This window comes from Panthera pardus, unplaced genomic scaffold (genome assembly GCF_024362965.1).
Source record: "Panthera pardus isolate Hobbes unplaced genomic scaffold, ASM2436296v1 HiC_scaffold_17, whole genome shotgun sequence".
Taxonomy (NCBI): domain Eukaryota; kingdom Metazoa; phylum Chordata; class Mammalia; order Carnivora; family Felidae; genus Panthera; species Panthera pardus.
In genome coordinates this window covers 8,852,972-8,867,464 of record NW_026526732.1, presented here as the reverse complement: position 1 = coordinate 8,867,464, position 14,493 = coordinate 8,852,972, and the positions used below count along the sequence as shown (strand labels likewise).

The following is a 14,493-nucleotide window of genomic DNA, read 5'->3' as shown; positions in this document are numbered from 1 at the left end:
CATCTATTTTTGGGTGTGTTTAATCATTGCTTTACATTCTGTGTTCTCAGAGTTGCCATCATGTAAGGTGTGAATTTCACTGTATTTATCTAGCTTTGCATTTACTGTACTTCTTATATCAGTGGATTTATAATTTTCATTAATTTACAAGTAACTGTTTCTTTGAATATTGTTTCTTCTCTATTCTGCTTACTCTTTTCTTTTGGGACTTTGATTGGATAGATGCTACATATTTCTTTTCTTATACCTTTTTCTTTCTTCATATTTTCCATCTTCTTTTACTTCTATTTTACAATTTTGGCAATTTCTTCTGACCTGTCATCCAGTTACCTAATTTTGTCTTTCGCCGTGTCTACTCTATGTAACCGTTCACTGAATTTTTATCGTCCATGGTAACATTTTTCATTTATAAGTTATTTTGGCTGTTGTTCAAACCATTATTTATTTTTTACTCTATTTTTATTTCTTTAAACATGTCATGTATAATTATGTCATATTTTGAATCTAATAATTCTAATATCTAAAGCACTTGGGAGCCCAAATCTTGTTTCTTCTGATTATTATCATAGTGCTTTTTTTCCTCTGAGGATTTGTGATCTCCTATTTTATTGACCTTAAACTGTGGAAATCATGAGTCCTAAAAATGAGGATGCTTTCCTCTGAAGAGGTTTTGTGTTTGCTTCTGCCAGGGACGGAAGATATCTCTGACCTAGGACACTCAGGAGTCCAGGCTGATGTTGGGTTTGAGGATGCTCAGATTCAGTCTCTGACTTGTGGTGAGCCCAAAGATTAATGATGGGGCCCCTTAAACGCCTTCCTATCACACATCTACCATGTTCTGTTAATTCTACCTCCCAGTATCCTGTCTATGAATGCATTTCATTCATCCTGTAGTCCAGCCAACCTGAACTTCTCAGAACTCTCTTTTTCCTTCCTCACGCTGGTCTTTCTGGTGAGAAGGTCCTGTCATCACTGTTTCCACTTGCAATATCTTTCCTTCAAGGTCTGGCTCAAATGCCGACTCTTCCAAGACACCTTTCATTGTCTCCTCAGCTGAGCAAGCTCATGTTTCCTGTGCATTAAGCATCACATAAGCACACACACACAGATGTACGTACACACAGATGCACACACACAGATGCGCACATGCACCTGCACACTCACACACAGATGCACACACACACAGATGTACACACAGAGATGCACACATGCACATGCACACACACAGATGCACACTCACACACAGATGCACACACACACACAGATGCACACTCACACACAGATGCACACACACACAGATGTACACACAGAGATGCACACATGCACACACACAGATGCACACTCACACACAGATGCACACACACACAGATGTACACACACACAGATGTACACACGCAGATGCATACACACAGAGATGCACACACACAGATGCACACATGCACATGCACACACACAGATGCACACTCACACACAGATGCACACAGACACAGATGTACACACACAGATGCACACTCACACACAGATGCACGCACACACAGATGCACACACACACAGATGCACACATGCACCTGCACACACACAGATGCACACACACACAGATGCACACACACAGATGCACACATACACCTGCACACATACAGATGCACACTCACACACAGATGCACACACACAGAGATGCACACACACTGATGCACACATGCACACGCACACACACAGATGCACACACACAAGCAGACATGCACACAGACATATTCTTCCTTTGGGACTTCGTGGCCTTGTGCTTTTTCTCAGAGTTTCTTCTCCTTTCTTTCCTACTACTCTGAAGCTGCCTTTTGGGTCAGGTTATATTTCATTTTTGTAGCCAGTCCCCTGTTTTTTTTTCCACTTCAACCCCATTTTTAATAATTCTTCCACATAAAGGTAAAATGCATTTATGGGATACTATGTGGTTAAAAATTTTTTTTTAAATGCTTATTTATTTTTGAGAGAAAAAGAGAGACAGAGCATGAGCAGGGGAAGGGCAGAGAGAGAGGGAGACACAGAGTCTGAAACAGGCTCCAGGCTCTGAGCTGTTAGCACAGAGCCCGACGCAGGGCTCGAACTCACGAACCATGAGATCATGATCTGAGCTGAAGTGGGATGCTACCCAGGCACCTCGGGATCCTATGTGTTTTAAAGGGAGCACCGTGGAGACATCCCTGAGAAGACTGTGGTGGTTTCTACTGCATAGTGACGGCCAGTGGCTCCCTAGAGGCTTTCCAGGTGGAGGGTTGGACTGGAAGTGGGGTGTGTTCAGTGGGTGCTTTCAGGGGGCTTAATTCTGAAGGGCTAAAAGGCTAAAGTGTCCTCCACTGATGTGTATTTTATATGGAAAGGAGAGATAAAATCTTGAATGAATGATTCAATCTTGAATGAGTAAATGAAGCCCAGGGCTGGTGGCAGTGACCGCATTCAGAAGGATAACTGAGCAGAGCCACGGTGTAGATGAGGGGAGCGGGCTCTCAGTCCATCTGATGGGGGGCCGTGCTTCTGGGGAGATGCTCCATCCTCATTTGGGAAGCCCCGGCAATCTCTCTTCTTGGAGAAGCTGCAGTTTGGCGGCTCAGCAGTTGCAAGTTTTCCTTGTGATATTTGAAAGTTTGCGTATTTTCTTTCCTGCCAACAGTTATAACAAGACATCTTGCTTTTAAAAATACATTCCAATGACATTTTCATGTTAGGCTCTGCAAACCAAGCAAACAAGTGCCTAAAGAGAATATCCAGCTTGATTAATTGGCCTTATTTAGGAGTTTGCTAACTATTACAATATGCAAAGTGGCCATATTTTGATTGCAACATTTGAACTTCTATTTGATACAAAGTTTATTAAACCGTGCAGATAAAGCACACATTAAAGTGAATGATACAGGATTGGACCTTGTGCATTTTGCCACCAAGATATCATTCTGCTAAAAGATTATTCCAGACACTGTGTCTTACTCATGTTTGTGCCTTCAGTATTTATCTCAGTGCTTGATACATAGTAGGTATTCTGTGCATGTTTGTTGAAAAATCAATTAAGGTATTTAAGAATGATTTTTATGGGTGTTCTCTTGTGTGTTCTCTATGTTCTTCATGGTTCTATGAGATACTAAAGAAGAATGAGTTTGCCATCAAGCCAGGAACAACAACACATGATTATGAATGATGTAATGCAGACCTAAGTGCCAAAGGAATTTTCAGGAAAAAATTCTTTGAAGGTCTAGTCAGGGAAGGCTTCCAGGAGGAAGTGGCATAAGATTTGAATACATCCTGCAAAGAAACATTTGCTGAAATGAACTGATTAGGTGAAGGAAAAACGGGTGGGGGCCTTCTAGGTTAAGGGAGGTGCACGAGAGAGACAGAGGAGGGATGGCCAACCGGAACAATGAGGACAGAAGCTGCATCATTTCCACTCACAGGATGCAGTCAGGGGGCCCTGCTAAATGCAACGGGGCTGCAAATGGAATCTGTCCTGGATGGGCCTCTGCATAGACTTTATGAGCTACAACATATGTCATATTTTATGAGCACACGAGAAGGATCCTTGCCATGAAAGCAAACTAGAAAGCCATAACCTAGCTAAGAAACATGATCAGGTACACGGGCTAGTGGGACACACTGACAAAGGACATCAGAGGCAAGAGCATAAATAAGAGAAGGCGATGGAGAGTAGGATATCATGTTCTGTGACCCTGTAGAGCAAACATTCTGGGGCCTGGGCAGGTGGTGTGCCTTCCCCAGCAGCATGGCTTCAGCTGGAACCAAGGTGAGTGAGCTTGGAGCCAAGATCCAAATCACTGGTCAGTGAACTGAAGAGTTTGCGTGAAAGCGGGATACCACTCGCTGTGTCACCGAGAGAATGTAATGTAAGTTGCTTTGGGTGACTTCCCAGGCTGGTCATGGAAGGCATTGCTGCTTCTTCCTTGGGCTCCTACTCTGCTTGCTGCAGGGAATGCCACCTGCCAAGCTCTGAGGACACTCAGCCCTGTCGGAGGCCCGGATGAAGAGGAACTGAGGCCATTGGCCAACAGCCGGCACCGACTTGCCCGCCATGTGAGTGGATCCTCTTGAAAGTGGGTCCTCCTGCCCCAACAGACCTTCAGATGACAGCATCCTGAGCTGATGTTCTGACTGTACCTAATGAGAGACATCCATCCAGGGGTGCCTGGGTGACTCAGGCTGACTCTTGGTTTCAGCTCAGGTCATGATCTCACGGTTCATGGTTCTGTGCTGACAGTGAGGTCCCTGCTTGGGATTCTCTCTCTCTTCCCTCTCTCTGCCCCTCTCCTGCTCCCTCTCTCAAAATAAATAAATAAACAACAAAGAAAAAGAGAGCCGTCTGGCCACAATTGCCTACCAAACTGCTTCTGAATTCCTGACCCATGGAAGCTGGGAAGGGCAATACATGAGTACTGCTTTAAGTCACCAATATTTGGAATAACAGGAAGACACGCTTTCTGAAAAAACACGAAAAATAAACCTGTCATATCCTTGAGTAATTGTTCAGTCACGGACTAGAAGAGAAGAAGATCATCTAGAGAGTGTCCTTCAATCTGTGCCTTTCTCATAGGACAGTGTTGGTCAAGGTGATCACCGACATTAGGTCTAAGTTCGTGGACAGCTCCTTGGCATCAGTGGTTAATACTGCATTTACCAAACCGGCTGCACCATCTGATTAGAGAAATTATGGTGTCTGCAAATCCCAAGGCACTCACCACCTATCTGTTGGGCCAGTTAAAGAAACAACAAAAGGATGAGTGTCACCAATTAATGAAAAAAACTGGATTTGTTACACAGTTACTTGCCACTCATTCCTTCCCTGCCTTGGAAACAATAAATGAGTATCTTCTTGCAATTACTAGACTCAGTGCACCAGTTGTCCAGAATGGGAAGTCTCGTGTTTCTAAATTGTGTTTGCAGGAGCATCTCTCAGCCTGATGTCGTCTGCCCATGGGTTCAATGAACCGCTGGGTATGCATGGAGGGTATTAAATACAGCCAGGATTTGGGTGGGAGTGGAATGGCGGCAGGGAGGAGGTCCAGGCTCACCCTGCCTTCCTGCAGAGGCCAACTCTACCAAGGTTGTTCTGCTGAGTACAAAATGTCCTTCAGCCTACATGCCTCAACAAATGTTTGCTGTGCACCTGTTTGAGTCAGGTCATGCACCAGTTCCTGAACTACAGGGTGAGCAAAAACAGACCTGGTCTCTGTCCTAGTGGAGCTTACAGTCCAGCCATGGTGATGCATAATGATACGCACACAGATAAGTGCAAACATGTAGCCATGAGAAGGAATGCAAAGGAAAGTTGTATGATGCTTTGTGTGGGTTTACAGGGGGCTTTTTACCAGCTTGCAGAGGTTGGGGCGGGGGGGGGGGGACTTTGGTCTGAGCTGGGTTATGAAGGAAAGGAAGGAAGGCAGAAAGGAATAGGGGAAAGGATCAGCTGGTGCAAAGGCCCTGTGGGAGGAGGCAGCACGGTGAGTCAGACTGAGAGAGGGTGGGTGATGGTGCACACAGTTATTGTAGCAGGAGCCTAGGGGGTGTCTTCCACCGAGAGAAGAGACGGAGAGCAGAAAAAGGCCCTGACAGCAAAGAAAATGGAGGAGGAGTGTAGGAGAAATGGAGGAGAAGCCAGGACAGTACCGAGCGTCAGAGGCCAAGGAAAGGGTGCTTGCAGAAGGAGGGCGAGATCATGGGGATAATGCTGTATGGCTGAGGCAGGAGCAGAAGGGCTAAGGTCCCTTCCCAGAATGGAGGTAACCCATGAAATAGCTCCAGAGCATCATAAATACCCAGTTCATGAATTATGTTATAGAGAAGCACACAGGTTTGAATGGTACAAAATCATAGGAAGTTTCTTCTTGGGTGCCACTTCTGTGCTGATCTTTTCCCCTAAAGGATGTAAGAAAAATGGACTTACTTTGCTTCTCAAATGCAGCCTGGAAGAGTTGGTTATAAAGCTGGTGCAAAAAATGGGTACTTTTTCTAAAGTGTAAATGAAAGAGGTCCTAGTCTTAAATGACTGCCTGCTGATATTTTGTTGCTGCTAATTCACAGGAGAAGTGTTATTTGGACTGGCCTAAAAAGCAAAGAGGACTGAGTTTACAAATGGGGTATCACGACTTAGTTCTGGCTCTGACACTTACTAACTGTATATACGTGGGCTGGGCATATAAGGTCCGTTTGTCCCTCTGTAAAACGGGCATAATAGTGTGTTTTCCCTCTTCGTGGTTCCTAAAGGTGAATGAGATCACACTTTGTGAGTTGAAAAGCACCCAATACTTGTAGGGAAGAGCACCTTCCTGAAGCCCTATCAGTCACTTACTCACATTTCAGCCAGAAAGGGGTGTAGGGTCGACCTTGAAGGCAGGTTTGATAGTGGTGTTGGTACTGGTAGAGTGTCCATGGGCGGTGGGGACTGGGGTAAGGGATATAAGAGGAGGTGCCACCCAGGAGGAAAGGGGCTGGGGCTCACTGTGAACAAACTCTCTTCTTCCTCACCTTCTCCAGGGCGGGTCACGCTGGGTAGCACGATACTACCACCAGAGGTGGGTGTTCCTGGGGAGAGAAGGGTCTTTTTGGGCACCAGGATTATGCTGGGACATTCTGTGGCTTGCCCAGGGGTAGCCTCCTGGGCTGTTGATGGCCAAGACCCATCAGCTATCTGCTGGTCCATGCCATTTCAGAGGTGACCACAGGTCTGTGCCCCTGAATATAGGCTGTGTATGTAGTAGGAGCTCATTAAAGGCTTACGGAAGAAATAATTCACTTCTGCATTTTGAGCACGAGTACTTGTCCACGTGTGTGGGGTCTGAGGCGTGTGTGGCTAGTGTGACATGCTCGGCACTTGGCAGTTCTGTGCCCTTGGCTCTGTGGTACCCACCGACCTGCCCCATGTTGTGCTCTGGACCGGAGGCGGGGCCAGGCCAAGGCAGGCTGGAAGGCGGCCGGACATGAGTTTTGCCAGCATAATGCCCGGGCCAGTTTCTCAAACTGCCAACCGTGACTCAGATATTGGACATCTTGAGCTTCTGTTCCACCCCAGTTTACTAATGCCTTCCCCACAAACCAGATTTCTTCATTCCGTAGGATTAGAGTGAGTGCACCCTGAGTGATGCCTGCCTGTGGAAAGTACATGTAGGGTTAAAGCCCTCCTTGGGGAAAAAGGAAAATAAAGAAAGAGAAAAGATAAGCAGCATTTAGAACAATGCCTGTAAGCTTCACGGCCTAAATATCATGGCACTCTGGATTGCAATTTTTTTGTTTGTTTCTGTCTTACTTCGAGGCAAGCACTGCCTGAGCCTCAGTCACATTTTATCTCCAGATTCTAACACATCACTTGGCAGAGAGACAGATGTTCAACAGAGGCTATAGACAGGAATAGATTAATGAATGATTCCTCTCGATCTAGCCCAAGTCCTGTGCCCATTGACAAATGGTAGGTGATAAACTGGAACATCTGGGTGCTTCCATTTGAGTATGTTTGTCTAATGGCCTGGGCCACTAGACAGAAGCTTAGAATAAGGTCTGTGGGCTTTTCTCTCATGGCAATCGAAACATTCTCAATGAGAATCGTCAACAGTTCATAGGCTAGGTTGGCTATCTGACATCTTAATCCTTTCTGTTCCACCAGTTCCCCGTATATTTGCACAAAAGAGAACTTGCCTTGGCAAGAGGAAACCTGTTTCAGGCAATGATAGATTTACAGAAATGTCACTACCACGTCTCTCCTCCTGCACCTTCCAAACCCTGAGAAGGTAAATGATGTAATATCGAGGTCTTGTGTAAGGATTGCTCGCCATTTGGATGATAAAGAAGTGTGTCTGATAAATCTGTACTGGGCGTGGGACATGTAAAATGTACTTGTATTGTCTTCTCTGCTTTGATCCTGATGCTTCTGATGAAAATATAATAGACAAGAGGCATTTGGAGGTACCACGGCATTGTGGAAAAGATGTGCCCCTGGAGTCAGATGGTGTGGGTGGGACTCTCACCCTGAGCAGTCACTAGTGTGGGGAGACAAACCCCACGAACTCTCGGAGGCTTGGATTTCTCTCTGTAAAACCAGAGTAGTGGCTCTAAGATTATTGTGGGAATCAGAACAAAATAGATACCACTCAAGAAAAGTTGGGGGAAGCATTATGTTATTATTTTACTGCTGGTTAGAAGCAATCTCCATCTTTTTTCTCCCATGTCAAGGTGAAGTCTACTCGCTTACCTCTATTTTCTTTTTTCTTTGCCCCTTCGCCTCTGTTTATGGCATCCTAGAGACTGATGCTCTCCGGTTCTGTTGTGCCTGGACCAAGTGATCTCTCAGTCACTGCAAGTGCTGTGAGTACTCCCTTCCTTTCATTCTACGTGATGGAGAGTCTTCTAAAAGCTGTGTGCACATCACCATCATGGAATGGGGATTATACAGTTTCCTGATGCTGTCCCAGCATGCAGATATATTCAGGTGTGCTGCTTAAAAAGGAAATTAAAGAGCCATGTGAGCCAAACCGAAGCCTGAATGAGATTTGATGTCAGATGATGGTATGAGACATGCACTTTCTTTTTTTATTTTTTTATTAAAAAATTTTTTTTAACGTTTATTTATTATTGAGAGACAGAGAGACACAGACCATGAGCAGGGGAGGGGTAGAGAGAGGGGGAGACACAGAATCCGAAGCAGGCTCCAGGCTCTGAGCTCTCAGCACAGAGCCCGACGCGGAGCTCGAACTCACAAACTGCGAGATCATGACCTGAGCCGAAGTCGGTCACTTAGCCAACTGAGCCACTCAGGTGCCCCTTTTATAATTTAAAAAAACATTTGAAAAAAAAATTTTTTTTAACGTTTATTTATTTTTGAGACAGAGAGAGACAGAGCATGAACAGGGGAGGGGCAGAGAGAGAGGGAGACACAGAATCTGCAACAGGTTCCAGGCTCTGAGCTGTCAGCACAGAGCCCGATGCGGGGCTCGAACTCACGGACCGTGATATCATGACCCGAGCCGAAGTCGGATGCTTAACCGACCAAGCCACCCAGGCACCCCAAAACATTTTTTTTTAACGTGAGACATGCGCTCTCAAAACTATACTGGATGGGCATTGGAACTTGGTTTCCATTTACCCACATGAGAATAGCATTTTAATCTACCCACCACATTGGAACACCATGACAATATGTATGGAGAGTGTTGAGATCTTTGAATGTATGGTTATTTAAAAAATAACTAGAACCAGACATAGTGATGTGGACACAGACAGATTCATAAATCTGGAAATAAACCGTAGAAACAGCCTGGAGGCCAGCTAGGAAAGGGCCACAATTAAGTACTGATAATCTGTCTGGCCCAAGAGTGACATCTACTCTGTTTTTTTGTTTTTTTGTTTTTTGTTGTTTTTGATAAACAAAATAGAAGCAACAACCAGGAGCTTAAGAAATTATGTGAAAAAAATAGAAAAGTCTATCAGGACAATAGTAAAATAAAGTGGAAGAAAACTTCAGGGAGCTTATATTTTTCAAGTGGTCACATTGAGGATAGGAGACTATGACCCTTAGATCATACTTTTTTGAGATGTTTTAAACCTCAAGTTTGAAGTCTCCTTTTAGGACTTTTTACGATGAAACACACTCTCAAATTTGTAATCAAATCAGAATCCTGACTCATAAGTGTTGATAACTGCATTTCATATCTAAGTCCCTGACTGTTGTGATCCAGTGGGAGGCCATTTTGCTCGTACTTGATTGTGAGATGACCCCATAAGGAAGTTGCTCTAATAAGTAACATGCTGGGAGGCAAGCACACGCGCACAAGCATTTCACATGGAAGGAAGGAAGGTACTGGTCAGGACTCAGTGGTCACATGGGATGGAAATCCCACTCTGATTTAGCAAAAGGGAATTTATGTCTCCCGGACCTTAGGAAGCACAGGGCTGGAGCTGGAGCCCAGAACTTGACATCTGCCTGACTCTTCTTCCCTGTTGAGTTATTCTCTGTGTGTTGACTTTATTCTGTCTTGGATGGTGCCTATCAAAGCTAGAGCCAGAGACATAGGCACCTCTTGGCTGCTGTATCAGTTTCCTGTGGCTGCTGTCACAACTACCAACCTGTGGTTTTAAAACAACTGAAATGCCTGGGTGCCTGGTTGGCTTGGTCAGTTAAGTGTCCGATTTCAGCTCAGGGCCTGATCTTCCGGTTCATAAGTTCAAACCCCAGGTCGGGCTCTGTGCTGACAGCTCGGAGCCTGGAGCCTGCTTCGGATTCTCTATCTCCCTCTCTCTCTGTCCTTCCCCCACTCACACTCTGACTCTCTCAAAGATAAACATTAAACAAAAAAACCCTGATATGTATTCTCTCCCAGTTCTGGAGGCCAGAAGTCTGAAATTTGTTCCACTGGAGTCAAGGTGAGGGCCTCAAGGTGCGGGCAGGGTTGTGCTCCCTGCAGAGGCCCTCAGGGAGAATCTGCTCTTTGTCTCTTCTAGCTTCTTGTGACTGCCCCCTACCTCGGCTCATGGTGGGATCCCTCCCATCTCTGCCTCTGTGTGCACATTGCCTTCTCTTCTGTGTGTGTCACACACACACCCCCCCCTTCTCCTTGTAACGGTGCATGTGATGGCATTTAGGGCCCACCAGATAACCCAGGATAATCTCTCCATCCCAAAATGCTGAACTTATTCACATATGCAGCCCCCACCTCCACAAGGTAACATTCATGGATTCCAGGGAATTAGGGTATGGATATCTTTTAAGGGGCCATATTTCAGCCTACCACAGCTACCACCCTTCAACATCCATGAATGACTGGAGAAAGACTTTACCGCCAGCTCCAGTTAGAAAATTCTGACTTTGATCCTGCTTGGGCCACTGGGGATCCCGGACCAAATGGGCTAGGGATAGGTCCCACTGCAATCACTTGATTGAGTGGGGGAAGGGGCTGCTATTCCCAAAAGAGCAGGAGGTGGGGGCTGCTGGGCAGACAAGAGCCACAGCTCCATTACATGGCTTATGGAGGAAACACTGCAATACTGTGGAGTAATGGAAGAAAGTGTGTATTTAAACATTAAAATGCTTGCAAACTCCAAGAGCTCTGGGAGCACACAGAGCTCGCAGGATGAATGAAGAAGGAACCCTCGCTGTGAACCAGGAGAAAGCTTTCCGGAAGGAAGGCCGAAGGAATTACCGATTTCATAGATGATCACTGGGCAAGAGGCACCAGCCAAGGTTTAAGGGCATGGATGCATTGTCGCTTTGTTTCAGAAAAGAGATGCTGTATTTCTCTTTTTCATCGGTCTACAATTCATTTTATAATCTTTTCCACTCTGCGGAAGGACACAAATCTGGTCTTGGGTTGTCCCGATGGAGAACTGACTCAATGTTAGGTTGTGAGCTTTGGCGGGATCAGGTCTGCGACGAAACTGGGGGAGGGGTGACGACAGCACCCTGCGCCCCAACCTGGGCCCGCCTGATGCAGGTGACCCTGTCGCCTCCAGGGGCGCTCCCAGCCCGCTTGCAGGCGCGGCGAGGCTTCCGAAGGGCGAGGGCTGACTACAGACAGGTGGGAGTCTAATAATAGGCCCAGGGGCACCCTAATAGATACTGGAGGAAGCAAGGCCAGCCAAGTCCTCGGGCTGGATGCCCTCCTTTGAGACGAGTTGACACGCTCCACAGAAACGACAGCCAGGGGCAGCAGTGTCTAGGGACATTAAAGCCCCCTCTCCTGGGCGCGCGGGCTGTGGGAAGGCCCGGGCGAGCCGCAGGCAAGACCGCAATGTGCAGATGGAGGTGAAGGGGCCTGGCTCCAGTCCCCAGCGTTGAAACCAGGATGTTTGTTTAAGGGATCATCACAGGGCACACACTCTTGGGCTTGGCAAGCGATTGGACGCGATGAGCCATTTCCCGAGCCAGAAAACGAGACAGGTTAGACAATGGGAGGAACGTCCCAGGCCACTTCGCCCCGCACCGAAATCACCGAATTTTCAGAACCGCCAAGCGGGGTTCCGGGGCGCTCCGGCAGCCGGAGCCCAGGCGCGGCACCCAGTGCCCCGCCCGCCTGGCCCCGCCGCCCCGCCGCCGACAGGGGGCGCCCGCTCGCGGCTAAAAGGCACGGCCGGCGGCCGGCGGCCTCAGTACGCGGCGCGGCGGCCGGTGCGCGGGCGGAGCGACCAGCGCGGGGCCAGGGCGCCGCGGACACCGCGCAGAGCGCGCACTCCCATACGGACGGCGGGGACCCGACGGCTGCGCCCCCGCGCTCCCCGACTCCGGCCCAGCGCCCACCCGCCAGCCCGCCCGCCCAGCCCGCCGCGCACCCCGGGCTCCCGATGGCGCCCGAGGCCGGGGCGGCCCCGCGCGCGCGGTGCCCGCTGCCCTGGGCGGCGCTGCTGCTCCTGGCGGCGCTGCTGCCCGTCGTGTGCCCGGCGGGGGCTCCAGGTACGCGCAGTTCCGGGCTCGGCTGCCGGGCTCTCCGCGCCTCCTCGCCGCTTCTCTGTCCACCCTTCGCGCGTCACCCCCCCTGCCTGTCGCTCCGGGGACCGCCGTCCCGCTCTGTGCTGTGCGTGTCAGTGTCACTAACCTGTGCGTCTTCATCGCTCGCGGGTCGGGGAGCGGGGTCTGGGCACTGGCGCCGCGCGCGCGGGAGGTGGGCGCGGGGACACCGTTGGTAACCGGGGACCTCAGCGCTCTCGGTTTTGACTTTGCCGTCGAACGCGCAAAGTTCTGGAGACTCGAGTTCTGGAGGCTCGAGCAGTGTAACTTCCCGGAGAGATTCAGGCAAAGGGAAAAAACAAACAAACAAAAAAAGAGAGAGTGAAAAGCGACCCCTCGGTGGTGATGCTTTCCTTCGCCCAGAATTTCCCCGTGGGCATCTGTCTTTCCCCCAGTTCACCTGCCCCGAGGTAGGATTGCCCGTTGGAAGGTGGCATTCGACAGACCAGGGGGGAGGCAGGGAGAGGGAGGCAGGACTCTTCTAGAAGCGCACTCTTCTAAAAGCTGCGAGCTGTCGCGGGGCGGTCGGGTACCTCGGTGCCCAAGCGGCAGCCGCGCCCTGACGGAGGCCAGTACCTCCCGGTGAGAACTTTGGAGCTGGGAGAAGACATCGGTCTTGAGAGCGGAGAGAGAGGGAAAGTGGGGGAGCCGATCTGGGAGAAGCTCCCCCTTCCCCAAAGACTGAAGTTGGAGATGCGATGGTGATGTGAGCAGCGCTTTTGGGAAAATGCCCGCGGGCCGGTTGTCAGAGTTCCTGAACGTTTCCTGCAGAAAGAGATACGTTTGTGGTGGCGTTTTCACCCTTAAGCCTTTGGCGGCCCTTGTTCCCACCTCCTGTGCAGGCATTTTCACACTTAAAGCGTGTGGCTTTTATTTATGCCATCAGTTTGCAGGAATCCAAGAAGTCCATGTTTTTGTTTGAGACTGTTCACTCCTGGCTGGGTTATAAAAATTCAGATGTGACTCCAATGAGGGCTACTTGCTTTATGATGCTGTTTAGTGTCCCCATAGCCCTTTTGTACAAGGGGAATGGGAGAATGTTGGGGGAGGGGTGTCGTGTTGTCGTTCAATTCTTTTTGGTGGGTCCATCCTGCATAACGCTCGGGTTTATGTCACATGCTGGGATGCCAGAGGCACGTCTTCATAAAAGGCAGTGCTAGTGGTGGGTTTTGTTTTCCTCTCTGTTAGCAATCTCTAGGAAAGCATTCACGGAATATGTGGGACAGTGGTTCACAAGAATACAACTATTTTAAAGCCTTTCAAATTCCCCACCTACAACCCATGGCTTTTTTTTTTTTTTTTCCTAAATTAAAATTTCTGAATGTTGAAAGAGTTTTTGTCTCAGAAAATGGGCTGGAGCTGGAAGTAATGCTGAACCGGCTTTGTGACGATTCCACCTTCATTCCTGTTAGATCCCGCTGCCACCTGCCCAATGGGTTACATTTGAGTGCGTCTGGACTCGGGGTTGTTTGTGATAGCTTCAGAAATGCTTCTGTGTTCCGTGCTCTTCCTTCTCTTGCTTCTGCTCCGTAAATCCACTGAGCTGTGGAATGTGCAGCCTGGAATGCTTGCTGGCACTCTCTCTTCTGTGTTGACGTGGGATTTGCAGTACAGTGATGATCAGACTAGAAGTGGACAAGCACATTTCGAAATGAATATTTACTGCATTGTAGGGAAATAGAAGAAGGAAAGAAACAGACATCATCTGCAGATAGCTCCCTGATGCTGTGAAAGAAATCATGGGGCACATAATTTATTTCATCTGCTCCTCTGGAAGGCTTCCTGTCTGTCCTGCTGGACATAGCTCCAGTCACCTCTGCAGACTTGTATTCTGGGTCTGACAGCAAGGCCACGGGCGCACTGCTCCTGCTCTGGCTGAATCAGTGCATGGGCCCAGCAAGCTGCTTGAGTCAAGCCTCCCCCTACTCTCCAACCTTTGGGGGCCAGAATCCCTGTAATGAAATCACCCAGAGCCACTTTAGATGGCAAAGCATCACAGCTCAGAGGGG

General features: G+C 48.4%; 1 protein-coding gene across 1 annotated transcript in view; it reads left to right on the top strand.

Moving 5' to 3' along the window:
- The first annotated feature begins 12,160 nt into the window (after positions 1-12,160).
- The window catches only part of FNDC1 (fibronectin type III domain containing 1), a 105,627-nt gene continuing 103,294 nt past the window's right edge, over positions 12,161-14,493 (top strand). Inside the window, exon 1 of the mRNA XM_019412698.2 lies at positions 12,161-12,430. Within this exon, the coding sequence (XP_019268243.2) occupies positions 12,322-12,430 (109 nt within the window). The 5' untranslated portion in view covers positions 12,161-12,321. The remainder of the gene's footprint in view (positions 12,431-14,493) is intronic.